The following is a 15,741-nucleotide window of genomic DNA, read 5'->3' as shown; positions in this document are numbered from 1 at the left end:
GAAAGAAAAACAGAAACTGTGGAACAAACTTTAAAGATGTTCAGGAGAAGTGAATGGTTATGTAAATTAAGGGAGAAAGACTACCAAACACTTGTTGGACCTTCAATTAAAAGTAGCATGTTGCTTCATGGAAAGTTTTAGAGAACCACACTAAGATGTGAAATGTTCATGTTTTAGGCAGAGGAATTATATAATCCTTGTTGACATTTTAAAATTAAATGAATCATTTTACTCCTCCCCTGCTAATATGTGAAGAATTTCATGTTTCAGACAAGAGGGTTTTTTGGCTAATGATGTCAGCAAAACCAGTTTCAGGAACTATTATTGTCCCTTTTCAAACACCTTTTGGCGTGTGAGATATTAGTAAATCCATTCTGGGGAGGTGATGATACGGTGTTTCAAAATAAAGCAATCCATATTTTTCTGTTCATCTTTCAATCTGATTTTTCTGTCCCCTGGTTTTAAGGCCGCAGTATTCTTTCCATTTAAAAACAAAAAAACACAAATCTATCTAAGTAAAGGCCCAAATAATTATTTATACTAGATGTGACACTGACAGACCAGCCAAGCCAACCTGTCTATGATCCATAACAACTTAACAGGAGGCCTTACAATTGTAATCAAGACAATCCACTTATGTATGGGTATCAAAGAAATGTTAATTAGGGTAGCAAGCCCCAACTCATTCACTTTGTATTGATAAGAATCCAAGGGTAGATGCTAAATGTATATGTCTGTGTTTACCTATATCTTGTTAGAAGTATAACAATGTAAGCAATGTTTAACAATCTTAAGTCCCTTTCATGTCTTAATTATATATGTGACTGTGTCCAAGTAACCTTAAGATCAAAGATGTGTAATACTGCAGGAAACTAATAATATTATCTACATTGTCTTCAGCTTAACTGGTTTCAGAGTAGCAGCTGTGTTAGTCTGTATCCGCAAAAAGAACAGGAGTACTTGTGGCACCTTAGAGACTAACAAATTTATTTGAGCATAAGCTTTCATGGGCTACAGCCCACTTCATCGGATGCATAGCATGGAACACACAGCAAGAAGATATTTATACATACAGAGAACATGAAAAGGTGGAAGTAGCCATACCAACTGTAAGAGGCCAATCAATTGAGATGAGCTATCATCAGCAGGAGAAAAAAACCAAAAACTTTTGAAGTGATAATCGAGATGACCCATAGAAGGTGTGAGGACACACCTGTCATAACTATAAAGGGAAAGGTAACAGCCCTCCTGTGTACTATACTATAAAATCCCTCCTGGCCAGAGACTCCAAAATCCTTTTACCTGTAAAGGGTTAAGAAGCTCAGGTAACCTGGCTGACACCTGACCCAAAGGACCAATAAGGGGACAAGATACTTTCAAATCTTGGTGGGGGGAAGGGTTTTTTTTGTGCTCTTTGTTTTGGGGAGAGTTCGCTCATGGGACTAAGAGGGACCAGACATCAATCCATGCTCTCCAAATCTTTCTGAACAAGTCTCTCATATTTCAAACTTGTAAGTAACAGCCAGGCAAGGCGTGTTAGTTTTATCTTTGTTTTCTCAACTTGTAAATGTACCTTTTGCTAGGGTGTTTACCTCTGTTTGCTGTAACTTTGAACCTAAGGCTAGAGGGGGGTCCTCTGGGCTCTTTAAGTTTGATTACCCTGTAAAGTTATTTTCCATCCTGATTTTACAGAGATGATTCTTACCTTTTTCTTTAATTAAAAGCCTTCTTTTTAAGAACCTGATTGATTTTTCCTTGTTTTTAGATCCAAGGGGGTTGGATCTTGATCCACCAGGAGTTGGTGGGAGAAAGGAGGGGGGATGGTTAATTTCCCCTTGTTTTAAGATCCAAGGGGTTTGGATCTGTATTCACCAGGGAATTGGTGAAGAGTCTCTCAAGGGTACCCAGGGAAGGGAATTAGCACATTGGGAGTGGTGGCAGCGGACCAGATCTAAGCTGGTAGTAAGCTTAGAAGTTTTCATGCAGGCCCCCACATCTGTACCCTAAAGTTCAGAGTGGGGAAGGAGCCTTGACAACACCATACAACATAAACACTAACCCAGGAACCTATCCTTGCAACAAAGCCCGATGCCAACTCTGTCCACATATCTATTCAAGTGACACCATCATAGGACCTAATCACATCAGCCACGCCATCAGAGGCTCGTTCACCTGCACATCTACCAACGTGATATATGCCATCATGTGCCAGCAATGCCCCTCTGCCATATACATTGGCCAAACCGGACAGTCTCTACGCAAAAGAATAAATGGACACAAATCTGACATCAGGAATCATAACATTCAAAAACCAGTGGGAGAACACTTCAACCTCTCTAACCACTCAGTGACAGACTTGAAGATGGCAATTTTGCAACAAAAAAACTTCAAAAACAGACTCCAAAGAGAGACTGCTGAACTTGAATTAATATGCAAATTAGATACAATTAACTTAGGTTTGAACAGAGACTGGGAATGGTTGGGTCATTACACTAATTGAATCTATTTCCCCATGTTAAGTATCATCACACCCTCTATGGGTCATCTCGATTATCACTTCAAAAGTTTTTTTTCTCCTGCTGATGATAGCTCAATTGATTGGCCTCTTACAGTTGGTATGGCTACTTCCACCTTTTCATGTTCTCTGTATGTATAAATATCTTCTTGCTGTGTGTTCCAGTCTATGCATCCGATGAAGTGGGCTGTAGCCCATGAAAGCTTATGTTCAAATAAATTTGTTAGTCTCTAAGGTGCCACAAGTACTCCTGTTCTTTCAGCTTAACTATCGATGCTATAATGAAGTACTGGCTAATTGCCTTATGTGAATGAATGCAACTAGTTTACGTGTGTATGCATAGGAAATAGGAGATTAGCTTCAAAGCAAAGAGCTGTATTGTCTATTTTTTCTCAGGGGAAGGCCCTGCTTTGCTTTGACAATTTCTGTGAGGAGTTTTGTCACCCTGCTTAGAAGAGCTATAAAGGAAAGCTTTGGGCCTGATCCTTTCATCTGTAATCTGCTTAAACTTTTAACAGGGAAAGTCGTAAGACAGAGATCTTCCCAATTATTATTTGGAATAGCCTGGAAAATGCATGGAAGGACTCTAGCCAGACTAACAGACTCTACATCTGGGCTGCTTATTGACTATAAACCTTTAAATTGATTCCAGAAAGACTATTACAAATTAATAGCCTCACCATCTCTCCTATGAAACAGACCTAAGGACTGTACACATATTTGTATGTATGTTGATCTTTTAACCATTTACAACTCTCTTCTTTCTTTTTCCTTTTATTATTAAACCTTTAGTTTTTAGTTACTAAAGGATTGGCATCAGCGTGATTATTGGGTAAGACCTGAGACTCATATTGACCTGGGAATAAGTGTCCGGTCCTTTGGGATTGGTGAACCTCACATATGGTGAATCAGGTTTTCAGTAACCCTTCACTACAGGCGAGTCTCATCTTACGCGGGGGTTCCGTTCCGCGGTTAGCGCGTAAAGCGAAAACCGCGTATAATCAAAATTACATTGAGTTGAATGGCTGGCGGAATCGCCTGCACTACACGTACAGTATTAAAATTGTTATTTTTCTCTTTTTTTTTGTTTTTGTTTTTGCCGACCGCTTAAAGCTGAAATTGCGCATGTTAAATGCTCGTAAGATGCAACAGACCTGTATATTACTTGGCTGTCTAGGTGGGAACCAAGGTCTGGGATGCCTAAAGGGGACTGTGTTTGCCGCTTGTTACCCAGTGTGGTACTGCAGAAGCTGTATTGTTACTAGCTTGGTGAATCCAAGTATAGAATAATCTACCAGTTTTAGGAACTGCCTGCCCTATTTCTTGCAGTCTGCCCTGAGTGAGGCGCTCAGTCTGGCCCATCCACACACCCCAGTCACACTAGGATTATGGTGAAGCCTAATATTTTTAATATACTTAGGTGACATATTATACCGTGTATGAAGCTGACACCAAGGTCAACAATCTACTTCACTGGTGCCATGAGTCTGAGTGCTTGATTCCAAAGCCTGTTAACAGTCTGTTTCAATAGTGTCAGGGAAAGAAAAGGAAGCTCAATTATCTTGCTGAAGTGAATATTTTAATGGGGTGAAAACATGTCTAGTTTACTGTTTGTTTGCGAGGTGATTCTGAAGTCTTCATCAAGACTCTGAAATCCTATTTATGCTTTACAAGAAATATGGCTTGACATTGATGTCTTGTTTCTATATTTATTACTGAAAGATGTATTTCCCGTGAAATGATAAACACATAAAAACCAAAATTCAAAATATGCTTTAAGGGCCAGCTCCAACTCCCACAGATGTCAACAGAGCTTTTCTACTGACTTCATAAAGATTTGGATCAGGCTCGAAATTAAAGTGGTCCCCAAATTTGTGAAACTGACTAACCTTACAAGAAATGGGATCCCAAAGGAAATTTCTGCCCTAACTCAGAAGGGCTGACATCACTGCACTGAAGCTAGATCATGGTTATGAAGAGAGGGAAAGTGGGCTACTTGATAATATTTTGAGTGCATTTTATATATTTTCAAATATGTTCATATCCCATATATACGACACATGCACAAATCACACATTTAATGAATCATTTAGCCAATGCATAGGAAACATCACTGCATTGACCATCTAGTAACAGTGTACACTGGGATACAGAGCAGACTGCTTCCATGCATGTGCCCACATATCAGCTATGCTGAAAACAACCAGCAGCTGGTATCTGTGGAAATGACGATTCTTCATGGGGTTTATAAAATGCAGTGAAATAAACTAGTTTGTTACTGGCCAGCTTCTGCCTCTACTTCCCCTATGCAGCTCCCCTGACAGCATTACATAATTTGTTCATGAATGATTTAAGAGTGGTCACCACAGCCAGAGCTTTCTGATTGGCTGTCAGATGTATTAATCCCATAATATTCTGAATAACTGAGAGCTGACCGCTAAAGTGAAATATATACACACAAATGAGTTTTAGAATGCAGTGTAGTTATAGCTGTGATGGTCCAAGGTGACACTTGGAGTACTTTTCCCTGACCTGAAGAAAAGCTCTGTGTAAGCTTGTCTCTCTCACCAGCAGAAGTTGGTCCAATAAAAGATATTACCTCACCCACCTTGTCACTCTATAAGAATGGGAGTAAAACAATTCAGAAAATAGTGCCAGTTCAAAATGATTAAAAATGCTTAACCTTATGGCTTGACATTTGTAGTTATCAAGACGTGTGCCACCTTTAATATCCCTGTCATTGCTTAGTTCTAAGTATCATGGAACATGAGCAGTTTTTAAAGATTATATATTGCTTATTTCCATTTTTTCCACAATATTTTTGTTGAATTTGGCTCTCAGCGAAAGTCCCAGATTGCCAGCCTCACAGCATGAAGGCCTCTCTTTATCCCCAGAAGGAGTGCAGAGCAGATAATCACCATGTATGCGTCTCATGTACCATCCCCAACAACATGCCTCCCCCAAACTGGAGCAACCCCCTGCCTCTAGGAATGGAACAATAGTTCAGGTCACGTGGCCCATTTGAGCCTTAATCTCCCTGAGAGCCAATTAGAAATGAATGTGGTAGTGTTTTTTGTGATGAGGACATTTGTACTTGAGATGGACTGAGATCACTTCATAGACCCAGCAATAAGACATGTTGTAAATGTGTGTAATATATTTATTAAAACCACAAGTATAGCCACCCTTTGAAAACTATTGCATTTTTCCATACCGGTGACCTAACCCGGCGCTCCATTGCTGTGGGCTGGTGGCACTGCAGTAAATCTTACCCGGGTGATTCCCAGCGCTCCAACGTTCTCACTGTAAGAAGTGGTGCCATTCCCTGTTCCCCATGCCCCAGCCAGAAGACAGCCAATTCCCTCAACTCCAATTCCACGGTTGATAGCATGCTTCGGAGGGGGCGGGGCACCAGACAGTCGGGCACAGGCATAGTAATCGCCTACCGACTCCACCATAGAGGAAATCACTCCAGCTATGATGCCAAATATCCCAGCCAAACTGATTGTTGGAACTCCCCATTGGCCTGCAAATTAAAAAAAAAAAAAAGCGAGTCAGATCACTGGGGCTAGTTTTGCTGTAAAATCCATTCAAGTAAATCACTAGTGACTTTTCTAAGTGTGGGCCCATGCTTCTAGGCCAGCCCTGCCTGAGCTTTACCATTTGGGTTCCACAGTGTCCTCATTTTCCACTATCATTCAAGATCCTTAAAAGCAAAAAGCATACACACAAAGCAACACTGGGAAAAACAATGAGAAGGAACAGTAAATAATCCGCAACATGCTACTACAACTATACCTGGGTACGGGATGCGGAACCAGGGTGCTTGGGACAGAACATCTCCTTTGATGTCAGTCCGAGCCACATAGCCATAAACTGCAGAGTCCGAGGGGAAGGCATTGGAAACAGTGAGTGCAAAACATATCAGCCAAGTAATGGCGAGGCCAAGAAGAACCTAGACAGCCACATAAAGTGCATTCTGATTAATGGCCATCCTCATTTCCTTTATAGAAGTACTCTGCCTCCTGGAGCACAGACAAACAAGGCCCCCATTGCATTCTGAAAGCGTATTCTCTTTTTTGTTCCCCCATTTGCTTGTTCATTCAATAAGATGAAGGTGACATGGCAGAGTCTCCCCCCCCCCACCCTTGCAGTTTTTGTCTGGTTTAGAAGCTTCACTGGAGCAGTGGTTCTCAACCTTTCCAGACTACGGTAGCTGATTTGTCTTGTGTACTCCCAAGTTTCACCTCACTTAAAAACTACTTGCTTACAAAATCAGACATCAAAATACAAAAGTGTCGCAGCCACACTATTACTGAAAAATTGCTGACTTTCTCATTTTTACCATCTAATTATAAAATAAATCAATTGGAATATAAATATTGTACTTACATTTCAAGTGTATAGTATTTAGAGCAATATAAACAAGTCATTGTCTGTATGAAATTTTAGTTTGCACTGATTTAGCTAGTGCTTTTTATGTAGCCTGTTGTAAAACTAGTCAAATATCTAGATGAGTTGATGTACCCCTTGGAAGACCTCCGCGTACCCCCAGGGGTACATTAACCCCAGGTTGAGAACCACTGCACTGGAGAATCCAATTTTCCCTGTTATCCAGAAAGTTTTATTGGAAGCAGCTGTGAATACTGACAAGCGATTACTAGCCAGGCTTACCATCTTCACCTTGGAACAGACTCCCAGAATCCTTAGCTACACTGCAGTGCATTACATCATTACTCAGACTTGGTAAAAACATCAGTCTTGTGAGCACAGTCATGGCAATGAACTGCTGCTGACTATTGTTTTAGAAAGAAATAGAACTGCCCTTGGTTTGTGGTACAGACCAGTCGGGATCATCAGTTACTGGTAAGGGTCAGTGTCCACAGTATGGTGACCAGATATCCTGAGTCAAGAAGTAGGAAGCACCTATTTTCACTATGCATGGTTGCAAAGATGGCCCTATCTTTGGGCACTTACACAGCCAGGATAAAAACACCTGCGCTTTGGGGGAATTCTACCACAAAAATGAGTTTCTAACAGACTAAACCAAATGCAAAACATAGTAGGAGCCAAACTGTGAAGCTCTTACTCTCAATGGGGAGCAGTTACTCACCCAAGTAATCTCACTGACTCCAGTGGAAGTGAATGGGAATAGGATTATTTGGGTGTCTAAACTGAACATCATTTAGTACAGTTCTCGTAAAAGTGGATCATCTGGTCACCCAAGTCCAAAAATGATAACTCACGGGGAAGATCTGGAAGAGGTAGACCTTAGAGAAGTGGCACTTCCTGAATCCTTGGTAAGATGGCAGTGGCACAGGCACATTTTTCAGGTACTGAGAGAACAGAACTATGAAGAAAATGGTCCTGGAATGAGACAAGAAAAAGAGAGAGATTATCTGGGCAAAAGAACAACTGCCTCGTTCACTTTATCCCACTCGGAGGACCCGACTTTCAGAAGTTCTGGGCATCTTCAGCCCCAACCGATTTCAAAGCACCTCTGACAATAAGGCTCTAAGCGCATGTCTGCACTGAAGCTCAAACTGTGTAAATCTCAGCTCAAGAAGACACTGAGCCATTTGAGCGAGCACACTAAAAACAGATGTGTAGTGCTGCAGTGGTTTGAGCAGTGGGAGAGGCTAGCTGCCTGAATACATACCTAGGATCTCAGACAGGATCTTATGTGAGGTGGCTAGCCCCTCCCACCGCTGCACCACCATGACTACACTTCTATTTTTAGCATGGATATGTCAGCTTGAGATGTAATTTATACCATCCACCCCTAGGGTGGACATAGTCTTAGTGTCATGGGAAGACACATACCAAAGTTGAGGTTGAAACAAGCCTTTGGTTATATTTTAAATATGGTTTTGTTGAGGGTTTTTTTTCAATTCTGATTTTTTTTGCCTCAAAAACCAGCCAAACATAATTACATACTATGAACCACCGAGTATGACACATCTGCCAGAAGCTTAAATGTGATGTTGAATAGAATAGAGGCAGAATAGAGAGATCAGTTATGTCCAGGCAGGCTGTATAGGAAACTATTCTTGGGCGCCACTATTTTCACTATTAGTTTCATGATTTAAAGTTTATTCAATGTCAATTTTTTTTTAAATGGCAAAGTGAACCCATATGGAAAGGAGAAAAGGATCAGTCAAGAGAGAAATCTCAGGCTTTCAGTTTCCCACCACAGGCAGGTATGGCCCACTTCTGACATCACATCCAGATGGTCCAATAATACCTGTGCAAGTTCTTGTTTTGAAAGAAACACAAGAATGAAAACCAAGTGTCCGTATGCTCTACCCGGTTACCGTTTTTCTTCAGCGAGTCAGTTTAGTTTGATTTCCCATTTTTAGGTCTATATTTTTGACTACTGAATGGGGTCTGCCCATTTATAGATGTTTTCTGCGGTGTGACCTGCACTGCTGGATTTATGTAGCTAATTCTCCAGCGGGACATACAACCTTGCAGGCCATAGCTCTCCCAATTAGATGAGAATGAACAAACAAAAGATATTTATCAAACAGATGCTGAGCAGATGGGATATGCTGGTAGACAGATGAAGACATTCTGTTACTGTGTGTTAGTTAAACCTTTGAAGAGTCATGCAGTTTTTTATACCCAAATTTAATGTATGTAAAATTAAGGGATTATTCCAGATAGGAATCAGTGGGGAGTTGATAACATTACCTGGCCCCAGCACTAGCACCTGCTGCAGTTGAATTATTGAGGTGCTATTAGGACCTGCAGCTGTGATGCAGCAGCATCAAATGCTGGCCTGGAAGGGACTAGCTAAAGGGACAGTAGCTTAAGCTGTGGCAGGGGCTCAGATGATGGTGGAAGGAGAGGCAGTTGAGACAAGCTGTTGGAGAAGAAGAAAAATCTAGCTACTGAGTTAGCAGATGAACTGGAGCTCGGTAGGAGATGAGGTGATAAAATAAGAGAACAGGAGAATAGAAATAGGGGATTTGGAAATGAGAAGAAGGAAAACTAGGAGAGGTTTCTCAAGTCAGTAGAAGCAGAAAAAAATTGAACTGGGTAAGCGAGTGCCACTATTAGAAATGGGAAGTAGTGGGAAATAAAATCTACAGCCATACTGGAGAGAGTGACTCAAGGGAAAGAACTGAAAGGAAATATAACTGGTGGAACAGGGAATTGATCAGAAGGTGTGTTAGATTAAAAAGATCCTGAAAACAGTACACGAGAAGCCCACCCACAAAGGAGCTAAAGTAAATGAACAGAGAGAAGGACTGTTTGAACATCTATTGAAGGAACAGAGGTCAAAGGCACCTACTAGACAAGTGAGGGCCACTAGGTGAAGAAACCCCTCTTGTAGAAAAACTCAGCGAAGAGAGGGACAGCCCCAGGAACATTGAATCTAAGGAGCACTTCAAGTCAAAGAGACACAAAGGATAGGACAGCAGGAGTGGAGCTGGACTTAGAACCAAGGAGAGGATAAGTTGATTCTTTGCCGAAATGACACAGTATATTAAGAAATTTCCTTTGTTCTTGGTAATAACAATGCATTTGTTATTAACTGCACAAAGGAAGAGTAGCGTGTACAAGCTTGCAAAGCTTAATGTGTTGGTAACTTATAGTTTATTAATATAAGAAGTCAGTACTCAGTAATATTCTATATTATTTATGCTTCTGCTATAATCTTTGTGTTTTCCCTTATAAAGTTCTAAAAATTCAAAATTCTCTCTTTTGTCTTGGTTTGCCTCCACACAGTTGGCACAGCCTAGTTTAGCCTGGGTCACTGCAATAAATGTAATAATGTTCTAAGCACTATGAAGTGCGCGGATGTAATGAGATGAAGAGGTTTTCTAAGGCCAGGTCTACACTACCGCGCTAGTTCGGCGGCTGGGGATCGAAGTTCCGGGTTCGATTTATCGCGTCTGGTCTGGACGCGATAAATCGAACCAGGAAGTGCTCGCCGTCGACTGCGGTACTCCAGCTCAACAAGAGGAGTACCGCGGAGTCGACGGGGAGCCTGCCTGCCGCGTGTGGACCGCGTCTGAACCGCGGTAAGTTCGAAGTAAGGTATGTCGAATTCAGCTACGTTATTCACGTAGCTGAATTTGCGTACCTTACTTCGACTTGGGGGGTAAGTGTAGACCAAGCCTAAGAGATAAAACGTGGAGATAAAACACTCAAGATAAGGAAGATATTTAAAGCACATATAGGAACCACTATACTTGTTACCATACAAAAATATGCCACGACACAGTCAGAGCATTGAATAACTGGTTAGGCATGAAAAGCTCTCACAGACACTGGTTTCTTTTTCCCAATTTCCAAAGCTACAGAACCCAACATATCTGCCCTTTTGTTCATGGACTTCTTTTGTGCACTTGAACCAATGAAGATTGTTGGCAGGTTTATGAATTGTTTGAAAAATGGTATTTTAGGTGGGGGTGGTAGTACTGCCTGTTAAGGTTACCCAACACCTCCTATTATAAGACTGGCCAAGTTTTATAAGCAACTGAAAACAACCTACAGTCATTCAGGCTGAAGTTTTGCATGCTGGTTGTCTGACTTACGATGCCTATGTTTGAAAAATTTCAGCCAAAACAGATCAGCCATTTCCAAGAATGAGGCTAGGGAAACTAAGTTGTTTTACCCATAGTAAAAAGTTCTGAAGACCTTTTCTTTGAACAGCTCTAGCACAACCATGCTTTGGAGCAGGGACTTGAAATTTGGCCTTTGGGTCAGGAATGTGCCTTTTGCCGTCCTGTGAAAATCTACCCAAATGTAGCCAAGTTATTAGCCTTTGGGGGGAAAAGATTACAGTCTGCATATGCTCATTAGAAAGTTATTTGATTATATCCTCACTGAGCATGCTCCAGCCTCTCTCAGCTCTTAGTGCTGACCCAACAGCATATACACCATTCCCACAGAGCAGGCTTTCACCTAGGCATACAGAGACAAAGATAGACTTGCCCTGAAAAGGATACTCCCAGCTGCTCTGGGCCAGGTGAAGCTGGGCACCAGACTGGAGAGAAGGGAGCTTGTCTCTCCTGTACTCTCAGTAACTCCACCCCCCACCGGCATTCAGGCACTGTGGAGGAGGAAGCCATCTGATGCGATTGCAGAGGGGACAAGAGACATACCTGGGGGCAGAAGTGAAAGTAAGTGGGTACGGTCCGGTACAGCGTACTTGCAAGAGCCGGTACGGCGTGCCGGACCCGACCGGCTTCCCCAGGCTGGCGATTTAAAGGGCCCGGGACTCCCTTCAGTGGCCAGAGCCCAGGGCCCTTTAAATTACCTCCCGAGGCCCACTGCCGTAGCCCTGGGGTAGCAGCAGCGGGGCTCAGGTGGCGCTTTAAAGGGCCCAGGGCTCCCTGCAGCAGCCGGAGCCCCTGTCCCTTTAAATCCCCATGGGAGCCCTACTGCCACTACTCCAGGGCTCCGGCAGCTGGGCTTGGGCGGCTATTTAAAGGGCCCGGGGCTCCTGCCACTGCGGGGAGCTCTGGCCCTTTAAAGCACCACCCGAGCCCTGCCGCCGCTACCCCGGGGCTCCGGCAGCGGGGCTCCAATGGCGATTTAAAGGGCCCGGAGCTCTGCTGCGGTAGCAGCGGCAAGAGCCCCGGGCCCTTTAAATTGCCCCTGAGCCTCTGCAGCTGGTAGCTCCGGGAGTGATTTAAAGGCCCCGGGGCTCCCAGCCACAGCCGGAGCCCCAGGGCCTTTAAATCTTGATTTAAAGGCCTGCCTCTTCTGGCTGAGGCCACGTCTCTGACCAGGACTCCGGCGTACTGGTAAGTCCTTTAACTTACTTTCACCCCTGCCTGGGGGGAGGGAAAGGAGTCGACTGGGACAAGGGAGTCTAGTGAGACTGACACTAGGGGGTGGTTGGTAGACTGGGAGCCAGTTAGGGAAACAGAGGAAGGAATAGGAGTTAGTTGGCTTGGAGGAAGGGGGAGGAAGACCAAAAAGAAACTAGGAATTGGAGGGAGGTTGGGATTGGCAGGACAAGGAGACTGGGGCTAGGAATGTGGTGGAGGGAACCGGGGTGGAGGGGGAGGGAATGGGACAGATCTAACAAGGATCTGGGCTGTGCAGGGAGAACTAGGACTGGCTGGACAAAGACTGGGACAAGGATGGGGAGGAGGTATGGGCGGGACAGACTGGATGAGGACCCTGGGGAGATAATCTAGGACAGAGCCAGTCTGTGCACATGAGGGAAAGAGACAAAGAGCCAGGAGTGAGGGGACTAAGACTAGGTAGGCAAGGAGACTGGGCCTGGGATGAGAATCCTGAGGAGTGGCGCCTAGTACTGGCTAGATGAATGGGACGGAGACAAGGAGCCAGGGGTGGGGAAGAGACAGGGACAGGTTGATGGGGACAGGGCAGAATATTAAAACATTAAGATTGTAAATTTAAGCATTTAGAAGTTAGGAAATGCCAGCAGTAAGGCTGCCTTTGCAACCTTAATTCAGCCCCTTAGTGCATATATGTTATGATACAGCCTATAGTCACACGATCACATGCTCTTTTTTTTCCATAGGACCCCAGCCGCATTCAGTGCACAGGGTGGACCTGTTCTGGGGATGAATCAGGGCTGTTGTCTGTAGGACCCCCTTCTACAATGGTTGCAGAAGTTGGAAGGTGTAGATCTGGGATGGGTGGGTCTCGACCTGCCCAAAGCTAAAGGCCTCCCCCCCCCTGAGCTAAGGGGGAGGAGCCGCTAAGCCCAAGCTACAAGTGAGGGAGTGGGACAATGCAGGGGGGAGGGGCGGAGAAGAACAGGAGTGAGGTCATTGGTTGAAAATCAGAGAACCAAAAGGAGCCATCAAACAGAGAATTCCGGACGGCACCCACTGCTCCTCAAAGGCACCAAAGGAGTCAGTGGACACCAACCAGAGGAACTCAGCCTGGAGACATGATCGAACAAGGAAATGGAAATAGGCCCCACAGATGCAGAGTATTGCCCCCATCCACCTTCCTCCCCCTGGCAGGATGGATGGCCATCTTGGCCAGCCCCAGGAAGAGGTCGATGAGGAGGTTCGGCAACTTTGTGGGGGAGCACACATCAGGAGGTATGGGGAAAGTACAGCTAGAACCTCAGTCAGAGGTTCTGAAGGAGTCAGAAGAGGGGCTGCCACCTGATGCACTCTGCATAGATTTGTGCCAGGGTCTCCCTCTCGCTGCAGAAGGGACAGGTGTGGCAGAGCCTGTGAACCATGCCAGGTATATACCTATGCTCTCAACTCTGTGGAGGAGCTGCCAACTAATATCCCTGGTGGGCCATGGCACCAGAGTGGAGTATAGGCTAGCCCCAGGGGGTTCTTTGCCTTCCTCAGGTGGCATCAGGTCAGGAAACAAGGAAGAGGAAGTGGATAGAGTGAAACATGAGTTCATGAAGGTGTTCTCTAGGCATGGTACAAGATGGCCCAGCTGGATTGCAAGATGTGTAGTAAAAGAGGCAGGAGATTGCAGGAAAAGAAAGGACAGTCTCATGGTTAAGGCAACTGAATGCTGTCCTAGTGAACTGGATGGTATCCCTGCCTCTCCCACAGAGTTATATGATGCTGGGAAAGTCACTTAATCCAAACTTTTCACAGGTGGGCACTAAGTGGCTGTGTCATTTTTGGATGCCTGATTTGAGATCCCAAGGTTTGTTCTGCAGAAATGCTGAGCAATCACAGCTACAACTGAAGTCACTGGGTCCTGTATCAAGTCCTAGGTGTCTCAAATTGGGAACCCAGACTTAGGGTATGTCTACACTACAGGATTAATCCGAATTTAGATAATTCGAATTTGGGAAACAGGTTGTATAAATTCGATTGTGCGCGGCCACACTAAGCACCTTAATTCGGTTTTAAACCACATTAATTCGGTGGTGTGCGGCCACACTACCCCATTAACTTAAACACAGTAATTCGGTGGTGTGCGGCCACACTAACCCTAATTCGAATTAACAAAATCGATTTAGGCTCTACTCCGTTCGTCGAGGTGGAGTACAGAAATCGATTTAAAGGGCCCTTTAATTCGAATTAACTGGCTCTGTAGTGTGGACGGGTGAAGGGTTAATTCGGATTAAGGCAGCTAAATCCGAATTAAAGTCCTAGTGTAGACCAGGCCTTAGTAGACACTTTTTAATTTGATCTCTCTGGGCCTTAGTTCCCCAGCCATAAAATGGGGATAACAGCCCCTCATCTCACCGGGGTGTAGTGAAAATAGATCCATGAGAATTTGTGAAACACTCAGATACTATAGTGATGAGCTCCACAGAAAAGTCCACGGGGAAGTAAATAATTCTCTCTGCAGAGAAGGGCTTGAATAGTGTGCAGGAAATAAAGACTAGGGCCACACTATTGACCAATGAGAAGACAACACAATATTGAATAGTTGCTCGTTAAGTGAGCACCATCCTGTACAATGAATGAGGCAGGTTCCTATGGGAAAAAAATTTGTGATCATAAGAACGGCCATACTAGCTTAGACCAATTGTCCATCAAGCCCAGTGTCTTATCTTCCCACAGTGGCCGTCACCAGATGCTTCAGAGGGAATGAAAAGAACAGGGCAATTATAGAGTGATCCATCCTCTGTTGTCCAGTCCCAGCTTCTGGCAGCCAGAGGTCTAGGGACACCAGAGCATGGGGTTGCATCCCTGACCATTTTGGCTAATAGCCATTGTTGGACCTATCCTCCTGGAACTTGGACCTGTCCTCCAGGAACTTATCTAATTCTTTTTTTAACCCAGTTATACTTTTGGCCTTCAAAACATCCCCTGGCAATGAGTTCCACAGGCTGACTGTGCATTATGTGAAGTACTTTCTTCTGCCTATTAATTTCACTGGGTGATCCCTGGTTCCAGTGTTATATGAAGGGATCAATAACACTGTCTTATTCACTTTCTTCACCCCATTCATAATTTTATAGATCTCTATCATATCCCGTTAGTTTTCTCTTTTTCTAGGATGAGCAGTCCCCATCTTTTTAATCTCTCCTTGTATGGAAACTGTTACACACCACTAATCATTTTGTTGCCTCTCTCTCTACTTTTTCCAATTCCAATATATCTTTTTTGAGATGGTGCTACCAGAACTGCATGTAGTATTCAAAGTGTGGGCATAATGCTAAATATAGTAGCATTATGATATTTTCTGTCTTATTATCTATCCCTTTCCTAATGGCTCCATTCTGTTAGCTTTTTTGACTGCTGCTGCACATTGAGCAGGTGTTTTCAGAGAACTATCCACAATGACTCCAAGATCTC

At 43.8% G+C, this 15,741-nt stretch overlaps 1 protein-coding gene across 1 annotated transcript in view; it reads right to left on the bottom strand.

The window, feature by feature from the left end:
• The window catches only part of LOC112112582 (solute carrier family 23 member 1-like), a 55,673-nt gene that overhangs the window by 4,988 nt on the left and 34,944 nt on the right, over nucleotides 1–15,741 (bottom strand). Inside the window, exons 5-7 of the mRNA XM_026648951.1 lie at nucleotides 7,762–7,882; nucleotides 6,314–6,470; nucleotides 5,788–6,041 (exon numbers count right to left, since the gene is read on the bottom strand). Of these exons, the coding sequence (XP_026504736.1) occupies nucleotides 5,788–6,041; nucleotides 6,314–6,470; nucleotides 7,762–7,882 (532 nt within the window). The remainder of the gene's footprint in view (nucleotides 1–5,787; nucleotides 6,042–6,313; nucleotides 6,471–7,761; nucleotides 7,883–15,741) is intronic.

Source organism: Terrapene carolina, unplaced genomic scaffold, assembly GCF_002925995.2.
Source record: "Terrapene carolina triunguis isolate 2854851 unplaced genomic scaffold, T_m_triunguis-2.0 Scaffold68, whole genome shotgun sequence".
In the NCBI taxonomy this organism is placed as follows: Eukaryota; Metazoa; Chordata; order Testudines; family Emydidae; genus Terrapene; species Terrapene triunguis.
The sequence above is the reverse complement of the archived record's forward strand: the minus strand, read 5'-3'. Positions and strand labels throughout refer to the sequence as shown.